The sequence below is a fragment of the Colias croceus genome, chromosome 25 (genome assembly GCF_905220415.1).
Source record: "Colias croceus chromosome 25, ilColCroc2.1".
Taxonomy (NCBI): domain Eukaryota; kingdom Metazoa; phylum Arthropoda; class Insecta; order Lepidoptera; family Pieridae; genus Colias; species Colias croceus.
Window position 1 is genome coordinate 1,795,432 of NC_059561.1, and position 25,701 is coordinate 1,821,132.

General features: G+C 32.8%; 1 protein-coding gene across 1 annotated transcript in view; it reads right to left on the reverse strand.

The window, feature by feature from the left end:
- Positions 1 to 17,415: 17,415 nt before the first annotated feature.
- The window catches only part of LOC123703011 (Down syndrome cell adhesion molecule-like protein Dscam2), a 29,939-nt gene continuing 21,653 nt past the window's right edge, over positions 17,416 to 25,701 (reverse strand). Inside the window, exons 21-32 of the mRNA XM_045650880.1 lie at positions 25,222 to 25,400; positions 24,332 to 24,511; positions 23,679 to 23,870; positions 22,898 to 22,948; positions 22,618 to 22,782; positions 21,765 to 21,925; positions 21,040 to 21,199; positions 19,676 to 19,793; positions 19,064 to 19,194; positions 18,512 to 18,634; positions 18,119 to 18,199; positions 17,416 to 17,596 (exon numbers count right to left, since the gene is read on the reverse strand). Coding sequence (XP_045506836.1) covers positions 17,568 to 17,596; positions 18,119 to 18,199; positions 18,512 to 18,634; positions 19,064 to 19,194; positions 19,676 to 19,793; positions 21,040 to 21,199; positions 21,765 to 21,925; positions 22,618 to 22,782; positions 22,898 to 22,948; positions 23,679 to 23,870; positions 24,332 to 24,511; positions 25,222 to 25,400 — 1,570 coding nt within the window. The 3' untranslated portion in view covers positions 17,416 to 17,567. The remainder of the gene's footprint in view (positions 17,597 to 18,118; positions 18,200 to 18,511; positions 18,635 to 19,063; positions 19,195 to 19,675; positions 19,794 to 21,039; positions 21,200 to 21,764; positions 21,926 to 22,617; positions 22,783 to 22,897; positions 22,949 to 23,678; positions 23,871 to 24,331; positions 24,512 to 25,221; positions 25,401 to 25,701) is intronic.

Below are 25,701 nucleotides of genomic sequence, written 5' to 3' on the forward strand. Positions count from 1 at the left end.
AAATAAACTAGTTTTTGGTGTAGGTATTAGATATATTAAGCTTTTAGTCTATAGTTTCACTCATATAGTAGCAAATACTTATCATTAATCACTTATTTTATTGACCTTTTAATACCACGTAAGTCTCCATCAACTTCATAGCCATCAGGAAATAATCATCCCAAGAAATATACAGTATTAACTTTCCGACCGCGGCTCCGCCCACGTTTTCAAAGAAAAACCTGCATAGTTCTCCCGTGGGATTTCCGGGATAAGACATATCCTATGTGTTAATCCATGTTTCCCTCTATATCTGTGCTAAATTTCATTGTAATCGGTTCAGTAGTATTTGCGTAACAAACATACAAAGTACATACATATACATCCTCAAAAACTTTCGCATTTATAATATTAGTAGGACACATACCACAAATCGAAGTGTAAACATGAAATTCATCATTTCTATACAATTCCATTGTTCGACAGAATATCACATAAATCCTATTATAATCGTTTTATCTGCACGTTAGCAGATTTCGCTGTGAAATATCGACGCTGTGCGTTGAATGTAAAAGACGTCTATTAGCATATCGGGGTGACGTTTGCACCACAATTTTATTGCTTTTAACGTTAATGCGGACGTGGGATTTTATTAAGTGGCGTTTTGTCATTTTCACTCATTAAAAAAGTGAAAAATACCGCCAAAATATCAATAATTATCTAATTTTCTGAAGTTCAATTTCCGTGAAAGGAACACAATTTATTGAAGTGAAACTTCTTTAGATGGTAAGTACTCTTGTACCATACTGGAAATTATACTACTTTAAGAATCTTTGAATATAGCTTAGTAACCCTGAAAAAGATTCTACAATTTTGGTATACTAAATAAATAAATCAAATATTAAATGGCTTTTATATGCTTTGTGTTGTGAAAAGCAACTTGTTTATTCATTGAATATACAGGGTGTCCCCCTATTGGTATACTAAGCGCGAAGGGACTTGTAGTTTTACATACACTGAACACGTAAAAAATACTTAATAAAATACCTACGTCAAAATTTTTTTGCTCAATTTTTCCTGTAAATCCATGTTTTCTTCTCTAGCTTCGCATAGCCAGCATATATCGCTTCGCTAAAGTGAGCATTTCGTCTATGAAAACATAATCTTAAACTATAACGTGCGGATGGCAAAGTTGGGCGGGTTGCTTGTTATGGGTGTAAACATAGAGTTTAAGAATTCATCTATTTGAAAAAAAATGCGACTGGAATTTTATAAGTATTTTTAACAAACTCAGCGTATGCAAAACAATAAACTCCTTTGAGCTTAGTATACCAACAGTGGGACACTCCGTATTCGTTGTGTGCGCGATGACAGCGCCCCTAGTGGCCGCAACTATTCAGGACTTGTCATCTGTAAAATAATTTCAACTGATGTCAACTAGATGATAAGATATTTTTGTGATATTGATTTTCGACTAGTTTTTCAAAGAAATTGAAAAAAATAGTGTAAAAAGTGAGTGTGTATATTACACCTAGCGATTTTCTTCCTGGTGAAAAATAATTTTTTCTCTACACAGCAGCTATCCATTTTTGTCTTTGCTGTAATGTCCACTTCGATGTTGGAAACGAATTAAACTTGCAGGAACTGTTTTTCCCATTGTTTTTACAATTTACGACACAGCATGTACTATGACCCATATTGCTAATTTTTATGTTTTTACTTAAAATTATAAAGGAAGTTATGAAAATAAAGCAATTTGACACATGACAGCCAAGAATTAAGTCACATTTCTGCCACGTCGTGCGCTACGGTCGATTTGCCGTTCCCTACCACCCACTTCGCACATAGCCAATAGCTTGATCGTATAATTTTCTTACTGACTTATTTATAACTGCTTTCTGAATCAATCATTGATTGCTATTTACTTTATTGCCTAATTGTTACAATACAATATAAATTCAAGGGCTCTTGAAAATCATCTTGAATACAAATGCTTTTTGTTTGATCTGTATATCTTATTTAAATTAAAATCAAAATCAATAGAGCTGTATAAAGTTCTAGTTTTACTTCCAATTTTATATGGGGACGTTATGGTAATGTTATCGGGGGTTTGGTACTGAAATTTCGAATCTAGGTCACTTTTTACAGTAGCCATTGTAGTTTTTATCGAAATACGTTTTACGGATCTGGTTTCAATGCTTTTGTATTAGAAGTTTCGTTATTTACATGGGTAATTTTAATAACTGTCCTATTACTTTGGATTATTGGTTCATAATCCGGCAACTCTCTGCTTGAGTATTGTACATATTTAGATATTTACACATCGAATTTCTCAGTTGCAGTGAAAACCATAATTCAAAAAATCTAATCCTACTATTATGGGATGGATGTGTGTTATTCTTTCACGTAAAAACTACTGAACCGATTACAGTGAAATTTAGTATGTAGGTAGCTGATGACACGGAAATTCCAAGGGAACGGGAAATATGCGGGTTTTTCTTTGAAAACGCAGGCGAAGCCCCGATCGGAAATCGTGTGTATTAAATATTATTTTTTTCAAACAGCTTTATTTTTTTTTTACATTTATAAAATACCAACTATGAAGACCATCATTCTGCTTCTCGAAATTCATGATTACTGGCTAATCATATAATACCTCCATTTTAAACCCAGTTGAAGATTCAAATCACCATTACAGTCACATAGTTTTAAACTCACACGGATTGCTATCATTAGTACAACTAATCGCACCCCAGACGTTTGACCCACTTTCCCTTAAAGAGATTTGTTTAGTTAGTGTAAAGTTTAAGTTAATTCGTTTGAGTCAATCTGTTTTAAATAAACACAATTTGTATTATATTTGACTAGCAGTTTTTCCTGATTCATCCTGGTTTGAGTACCTAAATAAATAAACCTACATCTTATTGAACTCTTTCTCTCTCCACTCCTTTCTCTGATTTGTTTTGGAGCAGTTGGATTATCCATCACTATATACTTACATAGTATAAAACAAAGTCGCTTTCTCTGTCCCTATGTCCCTTTGTATGCTTACATCTGTAAAACTACGCAACGGATTTTGATGCGGTTTTTTTAATTGATAGAGTGATTCTAGAGAAAGGTTTTAGTATATAATGTATTAGGTTTTAGAAAAAGCGGGCGAAGCCGCGGGCGGTAAGCTAGTAACCGTAAAAAGTAAGTAAGTATGTTTAACAAATCGATTTTCTTTACTGACAAGCATTTTGTGGCCAACCAGACTGCGAATTTTATTTCTTTTACCACCACTAGGAATCTAACAACCCACTACGTAAGTTTCACCAAGATGACGCTTTTAATTTTTAAGTAGCAAGTTACCAGTTTTCCAGAAATGAATAATTGAACAACAATAAAAATCATAATTATGACGTTCTGTACTACGCCATCGACGACACACGTGCAGTATGACAGGATGGCATACGAAAGATTGAGAAATTAGAAAAAGGACATGACATGGTTCATTAATAATTTTCACCTGCACCTATAAACTGAAAGTAACATAAATTTTAAAACCACCACAAAATAAAAACAAATTTCTTCACTACACTAAAAATAAATCACGATTTAAACCCGCCAAATAACAACATGGCGTCATAAATCGAATATCATAGTTTCAGTTCAGGTGAGTGACATCGCTCATTACTTGAATTATGTACGGGATGAGACACGGGCCACGACAGCCTGATTAAAACATGGGACAGCGAGGGGCGAAGTTTGGAGGCGCTAAAAGATCGAAAAAAGTAATAAATAAAACAAAGCGAAATTCATGGTACTTAGATGGTATTCGCCCACAATGCGTCCTGAAAAAATGGCAAAAATTCGATCAATAATAGGGTTTCGATCTCGCGTCTATCGCGAACTCTTCTATTGTTTAAAAAAATAAGTTTACAAAGCATTTAAATGTTATAAAAAGCTAATTATATCAAGCTTAATTTCTATTGTTTATTACTTTCGATTTAGCATTCATCAAAATATCCTTATTTTTTATTTAAATATATTTTTTGCAGGGAGTTGGTCGCGGAAGAATTCTAATCAATACCCGCGGCCCCATCATTAAAGCGGCTCGACGGAACACAGTGGGGTTTTAGTCGGTAAGAATCCGACATAACCCACGGCTCCTCACCCGGGGGCCGTGGGTATCTTTAGAAGATTTCCCCAGTATAAAAAAGGGAGCAAAACGACGAGCGTGCAATGTTTACTCTGAACCACTGTGAAAGCCGAGTAAGCAAGTAGAGTGTGTTGCAGCAGAAGCCGCGCCAGCAGCGGCTTTAAAAAAAATAGTGTGTGCTGAGCACACGTGTCTGAAGTCTAACGTCTTTGGCAAGATTCAAAGATACCTTACTCCATGACGTGATTGTACTGCCATGACGCTACCTTGAAATTTTACTCTCAAAATGCTTAAAGTATCACTTCAAAAATTGTTTCAAGTAACAGAAGCCTGTCGTGGAATTATTAATAACATACGATAACGTACCTAAGTACGTTATCGTATGTTATTTCTTTTGTTGAAAAATCTAAATTGGCACACCCAATCGATGGGTAGAATGTATTAGCTACATAATATTATAATTAAAACATCTATAATTCGTAACTACATTCTTGCAAATAAATATAATTTGAATTTGAATTTGAATAAATATACACCACATCCAAACATACATCATCCAGGTGATTTTGAACGTGCTCTCACGCGGTCTATATTAATTTATTCTTGGCGCGATCTCTGCACAGTTTGAGTTTAACTTCCATACATTTTGCACAATATCCTCGTTATCTTTGGATTTTGCTTTGTTTAAAATATCTGATTTTTCACACTTTAAATGCAGTGTGAATTTTAAATGATCGATTTTTGTCGAGAAAATGGGTCATAAAAATGTGATGAGTTTTTTCAGCGTAGCAATGCTTTTAGTGCAATAATTATGAAACATAATATTATAATTATGTATTGTAGAGAGAAAATGTTCTTAATAAGTTGTTGTTTAATGAAAAAAATATATTATTACGAACAAAAAATACATACAATATTAAACTTTTATCTTTGTGAATTTCCATTCAATATTATATGTAGCTGTTTGTACAGCTACGATCAGATACACTGTAAATGGTCGTAAAAATTTAATCGAATTTTTATTAAAAGGAACAAGAACAATGAAACATAGCGTGTGTGTGTATATTTTTTTTTTAGAAAATAGTATCTTTCGCAGCATTTCAATGGTTAAAGAAAATGATAAAAAAATCAAACTTTGATTATTAAAATCCTGATTTAACACAAGAAAATTTAATAATTATTTGTTTACCAATTTTTAAAGTCTTTTAATTTTCTGAATACATATTATGTATTTAATTTCTTCACTCCTTCAAAATGTAGCAATATCATAATCAATAATATAATCAATTCTCTAATTCATATTGTAGCAATATCATAAAACAACACAAAAACAGAGGATTAAATAAAACATTATTCAATAGTACTAACAAGCTAGCTAATACCGTACAGAGATCATACAATATTCCTGAACCAAAGAGAATACTAAATGTGATGTATGAAGGGTGTATATTAACTATTCTGACTGTGGAATCACTAATTTTTCGGAGTACTTGTCTTTGAGTGTATGTGACTGACATGGTATAAAGAATACCTAATATTGCACTGGCAAGATAAAAATGCAGGGACACCTAAAATTGCTTTGAGATTTCTAGTAAATTACTACCATGTTTTTGTGTATTATAAATTATGACGAATGGCAGAATCGACAAATGTGTTGTTAAGTGCACAACTCGAAAACGGCTGTACTTGTATACGTAGTATATTATTATTAGTCTGTGGCTGTACCTACATTTTGCACAATATCCTCGTCATCTTTGGATTTTGCTTTGTTTAAAATATCTGATTTTTTCATACTTTTAATATTTAATTCTTTGAAGTACGGATGATTCTTATGGAGAGAAAACATAAAAATGTATCACGGCGAAGCTGTTAATCAATTCTTATCATACTTATTATGATAACTCAAATCATTCAAAGGTGTACTCAAAGGACCTTTCAAAAACTAAATAAAATGCCTCCTAAGCATTAGCATAGATATTAGATATACAAAACCTTTCAAGAATCTAAAATTAACGCAGCTTCCAAACCAGCTTATTTGCATAGTAATTATTTTCTAAATAGAGTACGAACGCTTTTAATTTCTTATATTATAAGACATGCGAGTCAAATTCTTAATTCTAAATTTTAAATATATTTTATGTGCGGCTTACATTCTGAATCAAAAGACTGCTTGCTTAGATAGGAGATTAATAGGTTTTTAAGTTTTAGAGCAGGTTTTTTAGAGATTAATAGCGTTATTAGAAGCTTTATCTATGGTCTGGTCTCAAATTTTGAGTGCCATAATCATCATTTGATATCAGAAGTACTTTTTACTTTGTAGACAATGTTGTCTTGGTACCAAGACAACATTCGATGTTTAACCCTAGAAAGATAATCATATTGAGTAATACGGGAAAGATAGTTATGCGTCAAATTTACGCATGTTTTTTAGAAGGGCGGCCGTACACGGACCGCTTCAAGCAGTTGAGACCGACCGCTTGAAGCCGCGACCGCGCGGTGAACTATAGGCATTCATGCACCGCCGTACACCGACCGCTTCAAGCCGTCAACTGCATGACGAAATTCGACTGTGCCGTTGACGGCTCGCGAGCGGTCGTGAGGCATACACTGACTGCTCGAGCCGTTGACTGCGCTAGAGCCGTCGACGGCTCCCTATACCCCTGAAAATCAATGACTTGACTAGTCAAAGAAATCAACGGCTCGAGCGGTTGGTAGCGACGGCTCGAGCGGTCAACAACCGACGGCTCGAGCAGTTGACGCCGACCGCTCGAGCCGTCCGTGTACGTCGCTCAGCCGTTAACTGCTCGAGCGGTCCGTGTACGGCCGCCCTTAGCTCTAAGTCGCGGTATATTGTTTTTTTTCTAAAAATTGTAAGTTATTATATATTTACAGTTATGTTAGAATAATTAATATTACAAATAATTTATTTTTAATTATTTTTATACATATAAAAAAACGAAAACATTAAACGTCTGCTTTAAATCTACAATTCTTGTAACACGTATTATTTCTAATAAAAACTTATTTTTGGCCACAATTATCAGACTTTTTTATATCTTATATATATGTTGTACATATACTTATATAAAAAATAGTGAGAAACAAGCTTAGCACATATCAACGTATGCTCACGACATAATATAACGATGTTACATTTTTTGCAGGAGGAATTTGCCTTTCGTCATATTTCAGAAGGACAAATCGTATAGTAAATACGTTTTTTTTTACGGAAGGCCTCCTCAGTACTTTCTTACGATGTACCAGATACTTCATTTGGCAACAACTTGGAGATATTATCACGCAAATATCTTATCAAAGCTGGAGATTCTAAACACCCACGCATAAACAAAGAAGACGGTTCCATGCTTCTATATTTCATGTTTTTTTGACTCGGATGTTTTTGTGCTTTGGTGTTAACATTGTGGCTATAAATTTAATATGCAATATCCAAGCAATTTTATTGATTCCATAAAATAAAGCCATTGGCCATCTCATTGTCTTACTACTATTGAACATCAGGGAACACATTCGGTCTAATGCATCTACTTCGCCTTTTGCTTGAATGTAATATATCATCTTTGCTTTGTACCTCATCGGGAAAAGCTTCTTCTGTGTCACTTTGCTCGTCATTTTCAATTTCGTGGTCCTCCTACTTCCCTATCGGTTTCTTCACAGGGACCCTCATCGCTTTGCATAAGAGCGGCTAGTATACAATATTCTTCCAATTTTCTATCCCCAATTGTTTTCTATATTTGCTTCAATATGTATAAAAATAAATTTTTAACATAAGTCACAATATACAGTAAAAATAAGCTAAAAAATATTCAAACTACCATAGAAGTCAAAATCTTAAAAGTCACGGTAAAGATAATCATGCGTAATTTTGACTCACGTAGTCATTATATTTCAAAATTGGTTACTCTAACTTTATTGAGACGTATACCATAGGGTAGCTCTTAGTGACTTATGAAATGTCCTATAAGCACAGTTATGGATTCGCGACATTTAAAAAGATAAAGCTATATTTCGAAAACGCAGGAGTCATTTTGACGCAGACTATCTTTCTAGGGTTAAAGACGGTACACTAAAGGTGCTTTTCCAGCAGAGACAGGTATTGCTGTGGATGCGTATGTTATCCACCAATCAATTATATTCATTAATGCACATTGCACATACCTTAGCACTGGGGCACCGTAGCACAAAGATATGTTTTTTTTTATATGGAAAAATGCGTGCTTTGAATGTGTGCTACGTATGTGTGCAATGGATATGCGTGCTATGGATACGTGCTATGGATGCGTGCTATGGATACGTGATATGGATACGTACTATGGATACGTGCTACGTAGAGTGCCTACTATCGATACATCGCATAGCTCGAGCTACGCATCTTCATAGCACATCTTAAGTACTCGCACCGCTACATAGCTTAGTAAGAGTGGAAACGGTCACATAGTTTCATAACATGGCTATTAGATTTTCGTAGCAGTATGTTTATGTTATCAATCATAAAAATATTGCAGATACATAAAAAAAGGTTGACAATTTCTGTAGATAATTTCGCGATCCTTAAAAGCACTCTTACTAGAATTAAAATGAATAAAAGTATACGATCACTAAAATAATCGACAATCATAGCAGGCTTGCATTGAAACAAATATATGCTTACGACAATGCTTATAATATTATGGCACAATAAATCCCCAAGCTACTAAAACATGCAATTTGTATGTTCGTCTGTTAAATTAATAAGTACCATCAGTTGTTTAATGACGTCATTGAAACTCTAATTTGCGACGCGTCTCCTATTACGATCCCTAATTATAAACAATGTTACAGCGTATGTGTTTTATGATTAAATTAAATTTATGGAAGAATTAGTATAGTGTTATGCAAAATGTTGAATTATAATTTTGAACGCTATTATATCACGATAACGATGCATTTACATCAAAGGAGCGAATGCTCATTCTAACCCCACTGTGTCAAATTATTTTAGTGTAAACACGCGTAGAGCATTCTTTCGTTGTTCTTATTGCATTCGAATACTAAAAGCACTGAATACGAGTATTGGTTTACACTAAAAGATCTCGAAAGAATGTTCTTGCTCTAGCTTTATCCTACGTTCGTTTGATGTAAATACACCGTAAAACTTTAACACATTATAATTAATTATAATTATGACAATCGATTTAATTTTATTTACATTTCGTTAAAAATTATTTGTCTATTTTCTTTTATTAATATTATTAGAGAACCGAACTCTACCTGTGCCTGACTTGTTTTCAAATGATTTCTCCAATAGTAATTTATGACTTTAAATTAGTATTGGAGGAATTACTTCAAGCACTTATTTACTTTCACACACACACACGCACACATACAAAACCCATGAGAGCAATGACTTCAAAACTATAGTTTCATTCTACTCATTTTTACAATTTCCATTATATCTACACATTAAAATTATTATGTTTTTCTAGTACATTCCTCTTTACATTTCTATAAAAAAAGTTAATCCAATTACATATTTCAAACACTCATCTATATTCATACACACACACACACACACACACATGCAAAACCTAACATGGGAGCAATGACATCAAAACTAAAGTTCCATTCTATACATTTTTACAATATTATCCTTTATAGGTACCCATTAAAATCGACGTATTATGTTTTTACAGTACATTCCTCTTTACATTTTTATCTAAAAATGTTTCTAATAGCATACAGTACAATACAGTTCATTATTCTAATGCTTCGTATAGAAATTTCGAAATAGCCAGCTGGCCATACAAATCCAAAAGTTTTATGTTATCTCTGAATTCATGTGCTATCATATTCTTTTGACAATGTATGAAAAGCGCTTTTGCACGACTTTCATATGTTTTTTGTATGAATAGTTCATTTAAATTAAAACCTGTATGCTGAATGAAATATGTATAACAGTGTGTTTTACAGGCGCGAATATTTTACGATTGTACAATTTTAATAGTATTTTGCTTTGGTAGTGAATTAAAATCGATTTTTATATGGAATCAATTATTTTTTTAATGGCGAATGATTGAGAATTATGTCTTAATAGCTTGGATGGAACCTGTCTAAATATATTATAATTAATTAGTTTCTTAGTTAATCCTAACTTCCTAAGTTACTAATATTATAAAGAGAAAAGTAACTCTGTCCGTCTGTCTGTCTTTCACGCCTGAACTACTGAACCGAGATAGCTTCACACCAGAGAAAGGACATAGGATAGATTTAATTCCCGAAATCCCACTTGAACAGCAATTATGTATTTCTTTGTCTACGTGAGCGGAGCCGCGGGCGGAAAGCTAGTTACGAATAGGTTTAACTCATAGCGTATTTATTCTAAATTTCATTAAAAATCGTCGAAATGACTTCAAAAACACAAACTCAAATAATATAAATTCATTAATCAATACTTCATGTTATAATTATTTTGAAATGTTTTTTTTCAAAGGTTTTACTCACATTTAATAATCTATATTAAAATACTGTGCTAATAATATAATATTATAAAGCTGAAGAGTTTGTTTGTTTGAACGCGCTAATCTCGGGAACTACTGGTCCGATTTGAAAAAATTCTTTCGGTGTTAGATAGCTCATTTATCGAGGAAGGTTATAGGGTATATATCATCCCGCTACGACCAACAGGGGTGGAGCCACGGGGGTGAAAACGCGCGGAGCAGCTAGTGTTATAATAGTAATGAACCTTACATGATTCGACTGATATTATTCAGACATTTGATATTATACTTTATTACTTTTCAATGACTAAGCCAAAAAACCTGGGTCGGTGTTATTAATGAAATAAAACCACAGTATGCTTGACTCACCAAATTTAATTTATATTATTTCATAATATCAAAAACATTTCTTAAAAGATAATTTCATGATTTTCATTATCTACTATAATAGGTAGTTACCACAATATTAGGTAGCTAACTCCAAATTCTGTTCATCCGTTTGCATTAGAACATCATTCCTACTCAAGCTAAACATACACGTAAGAATATAATCCTTATCTAAAAAACATATTTACCTCTAAAATATTTTTTTCACACCTAAATCCTTACCTTAATATATTATTAAATTGTTTGTGGTACAGTAACACATAAAATTGCTACATAACTTTAGGTAAATAATCGTTAATCTTCTAGAAGTTAAACCTTATTTGCAACAACCTACAAAACTATCCAGTATCCAATCTAAACCAAATACAGAAGAAACAAATGATCCTGACATCCATTTCATTATAACACTAATAACATCACGCGTTCCCTTTGGGAAATAACTCGTATTTTCACGCGAAAAAATACGAAATCCCCTGATTGCGTTCGTCGTTAGTGAAGGAACTTGCTTGCTTGCGAAACGCGAAAATATTCCGCTTTCTCACCTGAATATATGAATCAAATGTCGTATTGCTGGATTTTTATATACTTTTATAGATTGTCGCTTTGGTGACGATAAAAGCAGAATGTCTTTTAAGGTTTATTGATAAAAATCATTTCTGTTCATCTTAATTTTGAAATAAAGTTACATATTTCTTACAAAATGTTATTTTTAGAGTACTTATAACTGTATTGTTTGTTTGTTTATCTCAGGAAGTAAAAGACCGACTTCAATTAATATTCTTTCACTGTTGGATAGTACCTACGTGATCGATAAGTGGCCAGGCCATCATAATATACTATTATTATAATATGTACCACGGGCGTTTTAATTTAACTGTGAAAGCGTAATATCCCAGTTAAATTAATTGTAGAGCAACATAAAGTTACAATCGCATCATACTTATACTATTAGATTAAAAGTTTGTAGTTATTATGGATGAATTGATGTATGACATACGTGCAGGAATATTAGTCCAGTCTGTGGGGAAATGTAAAAGCCTCTGCTCTACAAAAGGTGGCGTAGAAAATGTTTTGAAACAATATTGTTTAGGTATGAAAGGTTAATAAAAATCCAAGTTTTCGACCTTGACGGACCCAGGCGCTAGCCGCCATCTTGAATTAAAGGTGCTAAAATTAGGTATATTTTAAATAACTTCTCAATTGTTTACTAAATCACAAAAGTGTCTATGAAGGGTTCAAAGAAGACAAATTTACCTATATTTTTTGCATACATGATTATTCTGTAAGTCTTAAAGGTAAAAAGTTACAAGCGACGGAAATAATAATATTTACAGAAATCATATAATTTTAATTTTGTTTAAAAATTGTGCAGCTATCATTTTTTAATTCTTTTTGATGGCCCGGGCTGGTTAATGGTGGCTTCTTCATTATCGTCGCTGAAATTTTCTGTTTCATTGTCTGTATTTTTAGATTCCAACCATGAAATTTCGTCGTCATCACAGTCTTCGTTATCTATCTGAATCTCTACTGCATTTTCACACAGCTGACCACTACAGAATCCACAAACAATAGAGCATTTTAATCCAGCTTTTCTGCAACTAAATGCTTTGCTGCATCCTTTTTTACAGTGGCAAGAAATTACACTTAAAAGCATCTGAGGTGCTGCTTTCTCTGTCGTTGTTATTGGATTGAGCCTATTGGTGACATATCTACAGCCCCACTCTTCTGGATTTTTTTCAATTCCATACCATTTTTGGACTTGGTGGTATATCCTAAACGCATGATACCATGCAGCGTCCTTTGTTGGCGGCTAAGAAGCAAGTTTAAATTTACTTTTTATTGATAACTAAGGATTCCTTATCCATGTCCCCTCTGTACAAAGTTACTAGAAAGCGTGCTCCAGCGTCTTCGATTTCTTCTGGTCTGTGGTCATGACGACGAAATTTCATGGTTGGAAACTAAAAATACAGACAATGAAACAGAAAATTTCAGCGAAGATAATGAAGAAGCCACCATTAACCAGCCCGGGCCATCAAAGAGAATTAAAAAATTATAGCTGTACAATTTTTAAACAAAATTAAAATTATATGATTTCTGTAAATATTATTATTTCCGTCGCTTGTAACTTTTTACCTTTAAGACTTACAGAATAATCATGTATGCAAAAAATGTTAGTAATTTTGTCTTCTTTGAACCCCTCATAGACACTTTTGTGATTTAGTAAACAATTGAGAAGTTATTTAAAATATGCCTAATTTTAGCACCTTTAATAATTCAAGATGGCGGCTAGCGCCTGGGTCCGTCAAGGTCGAAAACTTGGATTTTTATTAACCTTTCATACCTAAACAATATTGTTTCAAAACATTTTCTACGCTACCTTTTGTAGAGCATAAATACCTACAGACTGGATTATATATAGTTATAAGATAATCACCAGAATAACACATGAGCTATAGAAATACATGATTTTACACGCGGTAAGGTATTGTCGCGGGCGAAACCGCGTGCATATCTAGTTTATAATACTATTATGGATAGTCTTAGAGATTGGATTTAAATTTATCGATAATATTAAAGGTCGTTTATATCTGTTTTCCTAATAGATTTTCTTTACGAGGTCATAAAAACAGGGTTTTATTTTTCTCTCTCGATTGTAGCGCTATGTAGCGCTTTGAAGGAATTTAATAGCAATTTTTTTTAAACTCAAGCGTTTATAAGCTCTTTTAATTCATAAGGCAGGAAAAGTAAAATCATTGGGAAGAAAAAATATTTAAATAATTATTTAAATAAGTAATTATTTATTTATTTCAAGGTCGTAATTTATCGTTTATTAATACGTACCTAGTTCATAGTTTTAAATAATGAATTTCATATTTCTGCAAACATTATAATCTCTTAATAAATTAAATAAAACTGGATACCATTTTTTTAATAACTTTATTAAGTCAGCCGCCTCCTTGGTACAGTGGTTGACGCGTGAGCGTAGCACCGAGGGGTCTTGGGTTCGATTCCCGGTGGAGACGAAGAAAAAAAAAATGTCTCGGTCTGGTAGGATACAGAAGGCTGATCACCTACTTGTCCTTAAAGAAAATCGATCAGTGATACAGATGTATAATGCATCTGCCCCTTACCCCATTAAGGGACATGGGACTTCACTTTTTTATTAAGGCACATCTGCATCACGAATTTTATCTTTCCTTTTAATTATTATCTGAACTTTTATACCCTATTCTATCCTACTAATATAAATGCGAAAGTTATTGAGGATGGATGTATGTGTATGTATGTTTGTTACTCTTTCACGCAAATATTTCTGAACCGATTACAATGAAATTTAGCACACATATAGAGGGTTACTTGGATTTACATATAGGATAGAATGGGAACTATCCAGGTTTTTTTTAGAAAACGTGGGCGAAGCCGCGGGCGGAAAGCTTTTTTTTAAATAATTCAAAATTAATACCACATACAGACATCAATATCATTAAAAAGCTTGTTTGCATCGAAAATAAATTCATTTCCTTAAATGAACAATTCATCGGAATTTGGAAACAGGATGAGGCGGCGATGTGTAAAATTGGATGTTCCAGATTGTTGAAATCGATGGCCCAATTTTAACTTTTACGATGTTTTGTGCCGTTTTTTGTTTGTAAATGAAAAGGTTTCAAGAAACTTACTATTTCGCGTAATGGAGTTTTGTATTAAGTTTAAATAGTTGCACAAAATTGGGGTTTGTTTTTGTTTAATATGTTCGACGCTCGTATTGATTTTGTACCCGTCCGATTAGGGCCCTTCTGGCCTCCTCCACTCAAGCGACAGCTCAAGCCGAGGTTCGTGGTCCCCGTCAAGGGGGGACGCCCTTGTGCATGTCGCTACCAGGGTGAACCTTCAGTTCACCCCCGCGTCCGCGTTAAAATGTAGAAGCCCTTCTGGCTAACATTGAGAAACACCACACAAAAAAAAAAAAAAAAAAAAAAAATGATTTTGTAACAAAAGGGTTTAATTGAAATGTAAATAAGATATAATATTTATAATAAAATAACATTAGATATTATATTTCATGGAATTGGTAGGTACCTATTCTAAATAGATATTTTCTAATTTCTAATAGTGTACGTTTCCTCAAATTACTTCACCTTGTTCTGGCTTAGCCCGGTTCAGCCGGGGATAAAAAAAGTCTTATGTGAATCGGTAAAGAGCTTCCGAATAGTAAAATAATTATTTAAAATCAGTCTATCTTAATATATATAAATCTCGTGTCACAATGTTTGTCCTCAATGGACTTCTAAACCACTTAACCGATTATAATAAAATTCGCACACCATGTGCATTGTGCAGTTCGATCCAACTTGAGAGATAGGATAGTTTAAATTTCAAATCGTTTTAGAGAAAGCAGGCGAAGCCGCGGGCGGTAAGCTAGTTAGTTTATAAATTAGTTGTAATAAAAAAGTAAATATTTCCTCTTCTAAAGAGACACGTATAGTCATCGTATAGCCTTAGTTATACAAAATCCTACAAATGTTTCCTCTCCCTTATTAGGGACTTTAAGATAGATGTATTCATCTATCTTAAAGTTGGATTAACACAAATCGTACGTATAAAATAGATCTAATTATAGCCCCCGTATCATGCCTTAAAGCAGTATTATATCCAGTGTGGAAGAGAGACAGAGCTATACAAGGCGTCTAGCGCCATCTCTTTCCCACGCTTCAAATAAAACTGCTATAAGACATGGAAACAGATGCTACCTGAATCCATTTCACATGGGATTAACTACGAACCCAATTTTACGCTCGACTAGTGAAAAGCAAAATCGTAGTTTAAAATAGTTTTATGGGAAAACTTTGTTGGATTATTAAGTTTTATCAAGTTTTCATTCGAGTATGTAAGTTTGGTGATAAATTTATTTGGTGTATCTAAGGGATTGAATGAGATGTAACGATTGAAGCTATTTTTATGTAGATAGGTAGTAGTATTTGATGAGTTTCGTTTTTCTAATATCTAAATATTCATAGTTAAGTATTCATATTAAAGTGTATAAGAACATGTATAATTTAGATTATACTATACTATACAGTTAAGTTAACATTTTATCAATTGTTATGCTTCCGAACTATGTAATGACTGCTTTTGTGTTAAAGAAATTGTGGGGAATTTGAAAATATTAGATACTAATTTAACTTTTAATGTTTAAGTGCTTAGCATACCTATCAGATTTAACCAATCATTTATGTATTGTGTATCTATATATTGTGTATAATTTATGTAACGTATCTATGTACTTTCCATTGATAAATATTATAAAACGAAAATATAGAGATCGATAGAGACTAATGTTAATCTAAAAAAATAAAATAAAATGGCCATTCATAAATTAATACTGATTTAATAATGTTTGCTAAAGATTATATTTGTCAAGAATTTAATTAAAAAGGAGTTTACACACTTTTCTTAAAATATAAAGAAAGGTAAAATAAAACAACACAATAAATTCTAACGTATATTTCGAAATTTCATTTCTATTAAATTAAAAATTACAATTGAATTACAAAACAATGTAAACAAACAATCAGTCTTTTGGAAGATAAATATTATTATACTACATTTGATATGGAAGCGATACATTATGAGAAACTAATTTTATTTAAAACTAGCGGTCCAAGAAATGTAATAAAAAAAGAATTAACGAAATCGGTTCAGTTGTTCTCGAGTTATGCGCTTACCAACACATTTTGCGATTCATTTTTATATTATAGATAAGAGAGATACTTACACAATTTTTTCAAACAAAAAAAGCATTATCAATCGTTATAATATGTATTATTTAAAAAGTACGAGCAAAAAAATTCAGTCAGCAGCTAGAATTATATAAAATCACGAAAAAATTATTAATTTACAAAGTAATTTGATATCGCTTCCATTTCAAAAATATAATATAATAAGTTAAAATTGTAACTACATTAAAATACAGTTTAAAATCTTTGATAAAAACCTTATATTATACAATTATTTGGCATTAAGTATTTTAACATATATAAAAGAGAAAGAATTCGCTAAGGTATGCTTAAACTCAATTTTACAATAGCATTTACTACATACATAAATTATATATAAAAAAAAACAAATAAAAATATATATTCTACTTAATAGTAGAATATATATTTTTATTTGTTTTTTTTTTTTACCAGTTAGTACTTACTTACTTAATAGTAAGTAAGTACTAACTGGTTCAAAAATATAAAAAATATATTTCAAAATTAATAATGACTAGAAATTACTAGAATGAAATAGTATAAATAAAATGCAATATAACTTTGAAAATAACACTTATTTTTGTAAAGTATGCAAAAAATAATGACAAAATAATATATATTATCATATAAAATTTTTAATAGAAATTCACCATATTATATAACTTGCAAAAAACTATTTGTCAAAGAATGTATTTTAACAATAAATTATGTATTTGACTATTTACAATAAAAAAACACAACCCATGGAAATAAAAAGTCTTATTATATTATTTATAAATTAATCTAATTTTTTGATTCCTTCCTTCCTTTCAGCTACCTGTGATGAGGTATTCTGCAGGCTTCTGTAAAGAAAATAAATATTTATAAGACTTATTACTTAACTACGAGAAAATGCATTTTTAAAACTCACTTATTAACAAAAACTTCAAAAAATTTTCTTAAATTAAACACATCAAAGGTGGAGAAAATAAGTCAATTTTATTGGCTACTAGTGGTCCGCCCCGGCTTCGCCCGTGGTACTTTCATGTTTCGCAATAAAAGGTAGCTTATCCTTTCTCGGGTATCAAAATATCTCCATACCAAATTTCGTGCAAATTGGTTCAGTAGTTTAGGCATGATTGAGTAACAGACAGACAGACAGAGTTACTTTCGCATTTATAATATTAGTATGGATATGCAATATTCAAAAGATTATATTTTAAAAATCAATACAAAATAACTTGAATTATAATAAAATAGTAAGGCAATTAAATATAAAAATCCTGCTTAGCTAAGCAGGATTTTTTTTACATTTAATCCATAATGTTAGATTTATTGATTTACAACAATAAAAAGATAATTAAATTTATTCAAAATAAACTTACTTCTCGGCGCACTTTTCAAAGTAGTCGTTCGAGACACGCAATCACTATCTTCGGATTCAGACCTCATCTGAAAACTGGTTTCTGGAAAAAATAAAACAATAATATTAAATCAATGCTTAATAAAATACAACATAACATAGCTACGGATATTTTTTAATTTATTTTGCAACAATAAAATTGTTACAAAATAATGTTTTTTTTTAATTTTTATTTAATAGCTCAAAATATTAAAAACTTTATTAAAATAAATTACATTTATCAAGAGGAAGTTGGCCCAGGCGGTCTTTTTTGTACCTACGTTTAAAAAAATAATGAAACAAACCAAAAATTTTGAAAATTCGTCCAGTAGGTACCTAACAAATAAATAAATACAAAAAGAAAAAAAATTCTCACCACTATCATATCTCGCCTTACTGTTCCCGGGGAGATGTCTCCCGGGAATCTCTTGATTATCCACGTGCCCGAACGTTCGGAAACCGATCGCGAATTGTGCGTATGGACTTATTTCGTATAGTTCTGTAATAATAATAATTAATTAATATAAAATATACTATTAGGTGTATTGTCGTCACACACATCAACAAAGTGTAGAGATATTATGTATTTTACGAATATATTTTAGATATTCGTACAATACAAAATATCCCTAGATTTTGTTGATGTGTGTAAACAGAGTATACAAGTATGAATGCCCAATACCCATATTTATAGACGTGCTAGCTTTGCGCCCGCAGTTAACCTGCGTAGTCACAGAAAAACCCGCATAGTTCCCGTTCCCGTAAAATTTCCGGGATAAAAACTATTATATGTGATAAATCTAGTTATCCTCCATGTGTGTGCCAAATTTCATGAAAATCGGTTCAGCAGTTTTTGCAAGGAGTAAGGAACAAGCAATCATACAAACTTTTGCATTTATATTAAATAGGATTTTAGTGGGATGTTCACCATGTTTATTATCAGCAGTTAGATGTACAGGTGTGCTGTACACTCTAGTGTCGTTGGGCGGAGTGTTAGCAGCGGGCTCTGATTTACACTCGGTGGTCAGAGAATTGCGGTAGGAGGTAAGTCTGTCGTGGCTGGAAAGAGGAAATTGATTAGAATTTGGGTAAAAATTATATTATTAAAAAATATGTATTATATATTATTTTTTGGTGAACATAAAAATTTTGAAGTGAAACATCTTTAGGCGCGTTTAGAGTAAAATTTCAAGTCGCGTCATGGCAATACCGTCACGTCATGGAGTAAGGCGACGATTTTGGTATTTTTGAATCTCGCCAAAGAAGTATCACTTCTGACACGTGTACTTGTTGTTACAAAGTTGTAACAAAGGAATTGAAAAAGTATAAGGTAAGTTAACAGGAGATTTGATTTATAAATATAAAATTAATAATTTAAGTTGTATTGACGAAAAATGTCCTTGTATAATTATTTATGAGGATACGACATTATTAGTTAGCAATAATTATTAATGATTGAACTACTATTAATCCCTTAAGAGATTATCATAATTGGATTATATTCTATTTTCTTAATAAATACATTTTATTTCATACTCACTTATGCCTCTTAATAAATATATACAAACACGTGAACAAACAGATGGTTAGAAGAATCGAACTGCATATAATCACTAGCATATTCAAATCCATGAATTCAGAAGGAGGTCCGATTGATTCTGAAAAAAAGCATTATTTGATATAGAGTTAAAACTAGATGTTGACTTGATCTGTTCTAAAACAAAATAAGAAATAAAATAATATTAGCGGATTTAAAACGGTCAAAATCTTGGGATAAATAATAATATTATCTTGACGGTGACAATAAAAGGTCATTGGTTAATATGATTATAATAAATCGATATTACGCAAATAAAACACCTTATACTGGATTCCATAATGAGAAAATCTCTTGCACAACAATAACAACAGGTCACCATGAAATTTGACTTTGATTGCATTGCAAGCATTAAATTTCGGTATTTAGGTCGTATTTTAGACGGAAAAAAAATATATGGCATGAATATTGCTTTTGTGCTTAGAAGACTGATTGAACGAAATTTTTAAAATCTCGGATTTTAATTATTTTTGATTGAAAATAAAACTATTGAAATAAAAATGTTTATTATTTTTATTAAGTTTTACTATCAAATTAGCTTACAGAAAAGTGGAAAATAACTTAAAAGTGCACACTTTTACTATTCTCTTTCACTTTTCTTTTATGTTCATAGCTACTTTCTCTCAATAAACGCCCATCATGTTTTCATTGTATTGGCCTTGATAGCGTTGTTCAAAATTCATGATGTCCTGATGGAATCGTTCTCCTTGCTCATCGGAACAGGCTCCCATATTGTTTTTAAATTTATCCAAATGAGCATGCAGCATAATATTATGTACTTTTAATGACATCCTGCAGCCCATGGCCTTAAAATTTGTAAGCATATCCTCAACCAACTTTTCGTAGTTTCCAGCTTTATTATTTCCTAAAAATCCAGAAACTGCTGCTTTAAAACTGTTCCAACTTGCTTTTTGAGTACGATTTAGCAACCTTAGAAATTTTTCATCGGCGAAAATCTGTCTTATTTGCGGACCAACAAAAACCCCAGCTTTAACCTTTGCTTCCGATAACTTCGGAAAAAAAATTTAAGTATCACAAAAGCAAACTTTATACCGAAAAAAAAGTATTTTCTTTTCGTTTTTGTGCATAACTAACTGGAAAATAATAGTATAAACTTTAGGACAAAAAACGAAAATTTTTTTGTCGAGTCGTGATAATTCACGTTAAAATCCGTTAAAAACGCACTTCCACTTGTAAAATAGGTACTCTTTTACAATTCCATGAAAGAACATCCAAAAAAAATTACAAAATATTTTTAGTTATTTTTTTCACACCATTTTTTAATTTTAACAAAAAAAAATACTCACCTCCCAATTCAGTAGTAGTAGCATACATATACATCGCCGTGGATACTCCCGCGGAGTTCTCCGCAAGGACTCGAACCTGGTACCAGCGCGCTGGTTGCAGGTCGGAGAGAATTATGTTTTGGCTCACTAGCGGGTAGGTATTCCAGGAATCTAGGTGTGGCTGGAAATATAGAAATAATCAACAAGTTAGCAGAATATGTAAAATATCAAGCATTAATAAAAATAAATAAATAAAAAATAAATGTTTCAGGACATTTTTCACACACGGCATAATCTGATCATACTAAGCTTTTCACTTGTGTTATGGAAAGCAAATGTCTGATAAAGATACATATTATACATAATTATGCTGCTGCTAGTGGTGTAGCCTTTTAAGAAGAAATACTGACTGTCTTACCACAAAAAAACTGGGCTTGTCGTATTTCACATAGACAACTATTAAAGTGACAAATCCCTGGTTTAAAGTTAGACCATAGACTGTGTTTGTGGTAGGACCATTAATCTTCTATATAAAAATAAGTCGGGTTTTCCTTCCTGACGCTATAACTCCAGAACGCACGAACCGATTTCCACGGTTTTTTGGAAGGTCATTCGTTGGAAAGGTCTCGGGCTCCGTGAGGTTTATAGCAAAGAAAAGGTGTCTCTGGTGGCGAAACGGAGTTCGCCCGGTTTGCTAGTTTTTTATACTTTTTCGATACCACAGTTAATTTATAATAAATTCTTACCAATCTATTCTCAGCCCGTTTCCACACTTTACTCCCATACTCTCGATAGTCCACTTCCCACCTCGTGATCTCACACCCATTATCATCCCATCCACTAAGTTGTATGTATATATGTGTCGAATTACTCCAGAACCATTCGGTTGTAGTTGGTGATATCGGTACTGTAAGATTATTATACCATGTAAGTTATTCTAAAAATTTTACAATAAATGTTTTCTACAACAAGTGATAACTGCGTTAAAAACAACCGACTTCAACCTTGCACTTGCAACATTTACAAATACAGACAAAAATGCTCATAAAATAAAAACTACTGGGCCTATCCGAATAAAATTTTTATAGGACCAATTCGACACCATCCCGCATCGAAAAAAAAGGATCACGTAAATTGGTTCAGAAACCTCGGAGTAATCGGTGTACATACATAAAAAAAAAGAAACATACCGGCCGAATTGATAACCCCCTCCTTTTTTTGAAGTCGGTTAAAAAAAAAAACTGGGAAATGGATCAAATAACAATCGATTCCTATCAAAACACATTTTTATTCATTCATTTATTGCTACTACTACTGGTACAATAATATTATATGACTACTTTTGAAGTGAAACTTCTTTATCGGGGTTGTAAAAAAATTTAGTGTAACATTTTTTCGTTACGCGTGACATTTTTCCGTTACGCGCCATCTTTTTCTTATCCCTACCACGCGTGATTCGACGTATTTCTGTGAAGTTGCATATAGTAAATTATTGTTTTTTAAATAAGGTCATAAAGAAGTTTCACTTCTTACGTGTGTACACTAGTACACGCACACATTTTTGTGTTATTTTCTCTGTAATAGATAAATAAAGCCCACCTCCCCCCAAAGTCCTGGCCTCCACGTACGCGGGCTGCGAAGTGCCGACCGCGTTGGTGGCGGTCACGCGCAGCGCGTACTGCGTGCCGCAGCGCAGCCCGCGCAATATCCCACTGTCTGACACTTGCCAAGTGCCACCCGCTTCTTTCCATGTTACGTTGTAACCTGCAAGATATAGTGGTCTAAGATCCGAATATAAGTTGAAATGCAACGGCGTGATAATAGAATGAGACCAATTTTATAATAAATTTAGTGTATTTAGTGTAGTACAATATCCCACTGTCTGACACTTGCCAAGTGCCGCCCGCTTCTTTCCATGTTACGTTATAACCTGCAAGATATAGTGGTCTAAGATCCGAATATAAGTTGAAATGCAACGGCGTGATAATAGAATGAGACCAATTTTATAATAAACTAGCTTTCCGCCTGCGGCTTCGCCCGCGGTTTCAAATAAAAACTCGCATAGTTCCCGTTCCCGTGGGATTTCCGGGATAAAACCTATCCTATGTTACTCGTGGATAATGTAGCTTTCGAATGGTAAAAGAATTTTTAAAATCGGTCCAGTAGTTTATGAGCCTATTCATTACAATCAAACAAACAAACAAACAAAGTTTTCCTCTGTATACTATTAGTGTAGATGTTTGAATAAAATCAAGTCGTTTAAAATGAGTCACGATCGAGAAAAGAGTCAATTACACGCAATAATACAAACATACGAGTGAAGCTAACGAAAGCGTGTAAAAAAGAGAAAAATGTAATATAGCATTAAATTAAAGTTAAAAGTGAGTAAAATTTGAAACGAATTGAAGAAAATCGGTATTATATTAATGAGCTCACCTTGCTTCGCCTGGATAAACATTTTTTGTGATTTTTTCAAATTTTTAACAATTATTTTCCTAATCCACACTGAGACGAAACCAACAAAATGAAAATCGTTAAAATCGGTTCAGTCATTTTAAAGTTATAAATGGCGGAACACAAATTACCTACTTTTACATAAAAAATTTCTATCATTCTAAATTTTGTAAGCAAAAATGCTTTCTTAAATTAAAAATACTTACTTATCTTCTGCGGTTTCCCATTAACTTTCTTCGGGTTGTCCCACTGCAAGTACAAAGCATTCTTATGTGACGTCACACGCACTATGGGCGGGTCTGGTGTTGGCAACACTGTCACTTCGTAAGACACGGAATCAGAGCCGTAGAGGTTTTTGGCTAGGCAAGTGTAATTGCCGCTGAGCGATTGGTCTATATCTGAAAGAGAAGTATGAAGGAGTTATATGTGATGTTTTCTTAGAAACCAATATACATATAATTTAATTTTGTTGTGTATGAGGTGTGTGTGTGCTTGTGTGTATTTTGACTTGTCGCTGTTTTATTTTTATAGTTGTCGAATATCTATCTTTGTTTGTAAGTATAGATATTTGGAAGTGTATGTCACAGTGAATACATGTGTGTGAGTTTGAACGTGTGGAAATGTGAGTTGAAATGTGTTTAAATAGGAATGCTTGCTTGTAGTGTGAAAACTATTAATCAGGAAATTATTATCGTGGTTCCTGGTGAAGTGCGTGTGATGAGTGATATGCATGAGTTCAAATGTGTGAAGGTGTGGAAGTGTGAGTTGGAATATGTGTGAATTTGATTACGTGTGAGTATGCGTATATGTGAATGTAGATGTGTGTAGTGTGTACGAGTGTGTGTGTAAGGTTACTCACTATTAATGAGCAGGCTATCGTCATGGTTCCTGGTGAACCTGGGATGGTGCGTGATGATGTTGTGGTTGTGGTACCACACGGTGCGCGCGGCGGGCGAGCCCACACACGCGCACGCGAGCAGTAGAGACGAACCCACTCCCACTGATATGGACCCGCCGAGTGATGATACTCCAGCTACCACTGGAAGAGATAGTTTGGAAATGATAGGTAAGTATTATCACTACATAGTATAAAACAAAGTCGCTTTCTCTGTCCCTATGTCCCTTTGTATGCTTAAATCTTGAAAACTACGCAATGGAATGGATTGTGATGCGGTTTTTTAATAGATAGAGTGATTCTCGGCAAATGTTTTAGTATGTAATTTATTAGGTTATAGACAAAGCGGACGAAGCCGCGAGCGGAAATCTAGTGATTTATATTATGTGAACTACATTTTATAGTTAAGACTAGCTGTGCCTCGCGGTTTTACCCGCGTGGCTTCTGTTAACCATAGCGGTGATATATAGCCTATAGCCTTCCTCGTTAAATGGGCTATCCAACACCTTCAAATCGGACCAGTAGTTATTGAGATTAGCGCGTTCAAACAAACAAACTCTTCAGCTTTATAAAATTATTAGTATGAGTATTATTATAGATATAAATATACATCTATCTATCGTCCTATCTCCATACACAAATATCAAACCATAAAATAGCTCCTTTCCAAGTAAAAAGAAGGATACAAAACAAACTAACACAACTTTGTATTTTATAATATCATAGTAAAGAAAGATTGGTTTTACAAAGTTAAAATAACTTGAATACTTCAAAAATTATATGATTGGTTAAATGAAATATTCAAAATGATATTGAAATGTACGAAAATGCTATAATAACAAAATAAACCTTACCTTTAGAACTAAGTTCAGCATGCACTCTATCACTAGGCGCCCCTTCCCCCGCGATAGTTATTGCTCGCACGAACACTTCGTATTGTGAGTTTTGCACTAAGTTGTTTATGGTGAAACTGTGTTGTCGTAGTAGATTCCACTCTTGGGCTTCTACTCGGTGAGTTTGTGGGGCTGATGTACTGAAATTATGTTTTAAAAAGAGATTTAGTATATATACTCTATCTTTGTTATATTATGTATTTATGTATTTTCAATGCAATAAAGAATAATAAATAAATAAAGAAAATACTTTAGTGTTAGAGATAGATGTATTTCATATTATATTACTATTATTCTTTACTACCCATCAAAACATTTCTTAGTGACAAATAGTCGTCGAATGCATAGTCGTCAGTCATAATTTGGCTTTCTATATCACAATAAAATAGTTTTTTTGCCTTTAGAGAGCATGATGTAGATCAATATAGAAAATAATATGCT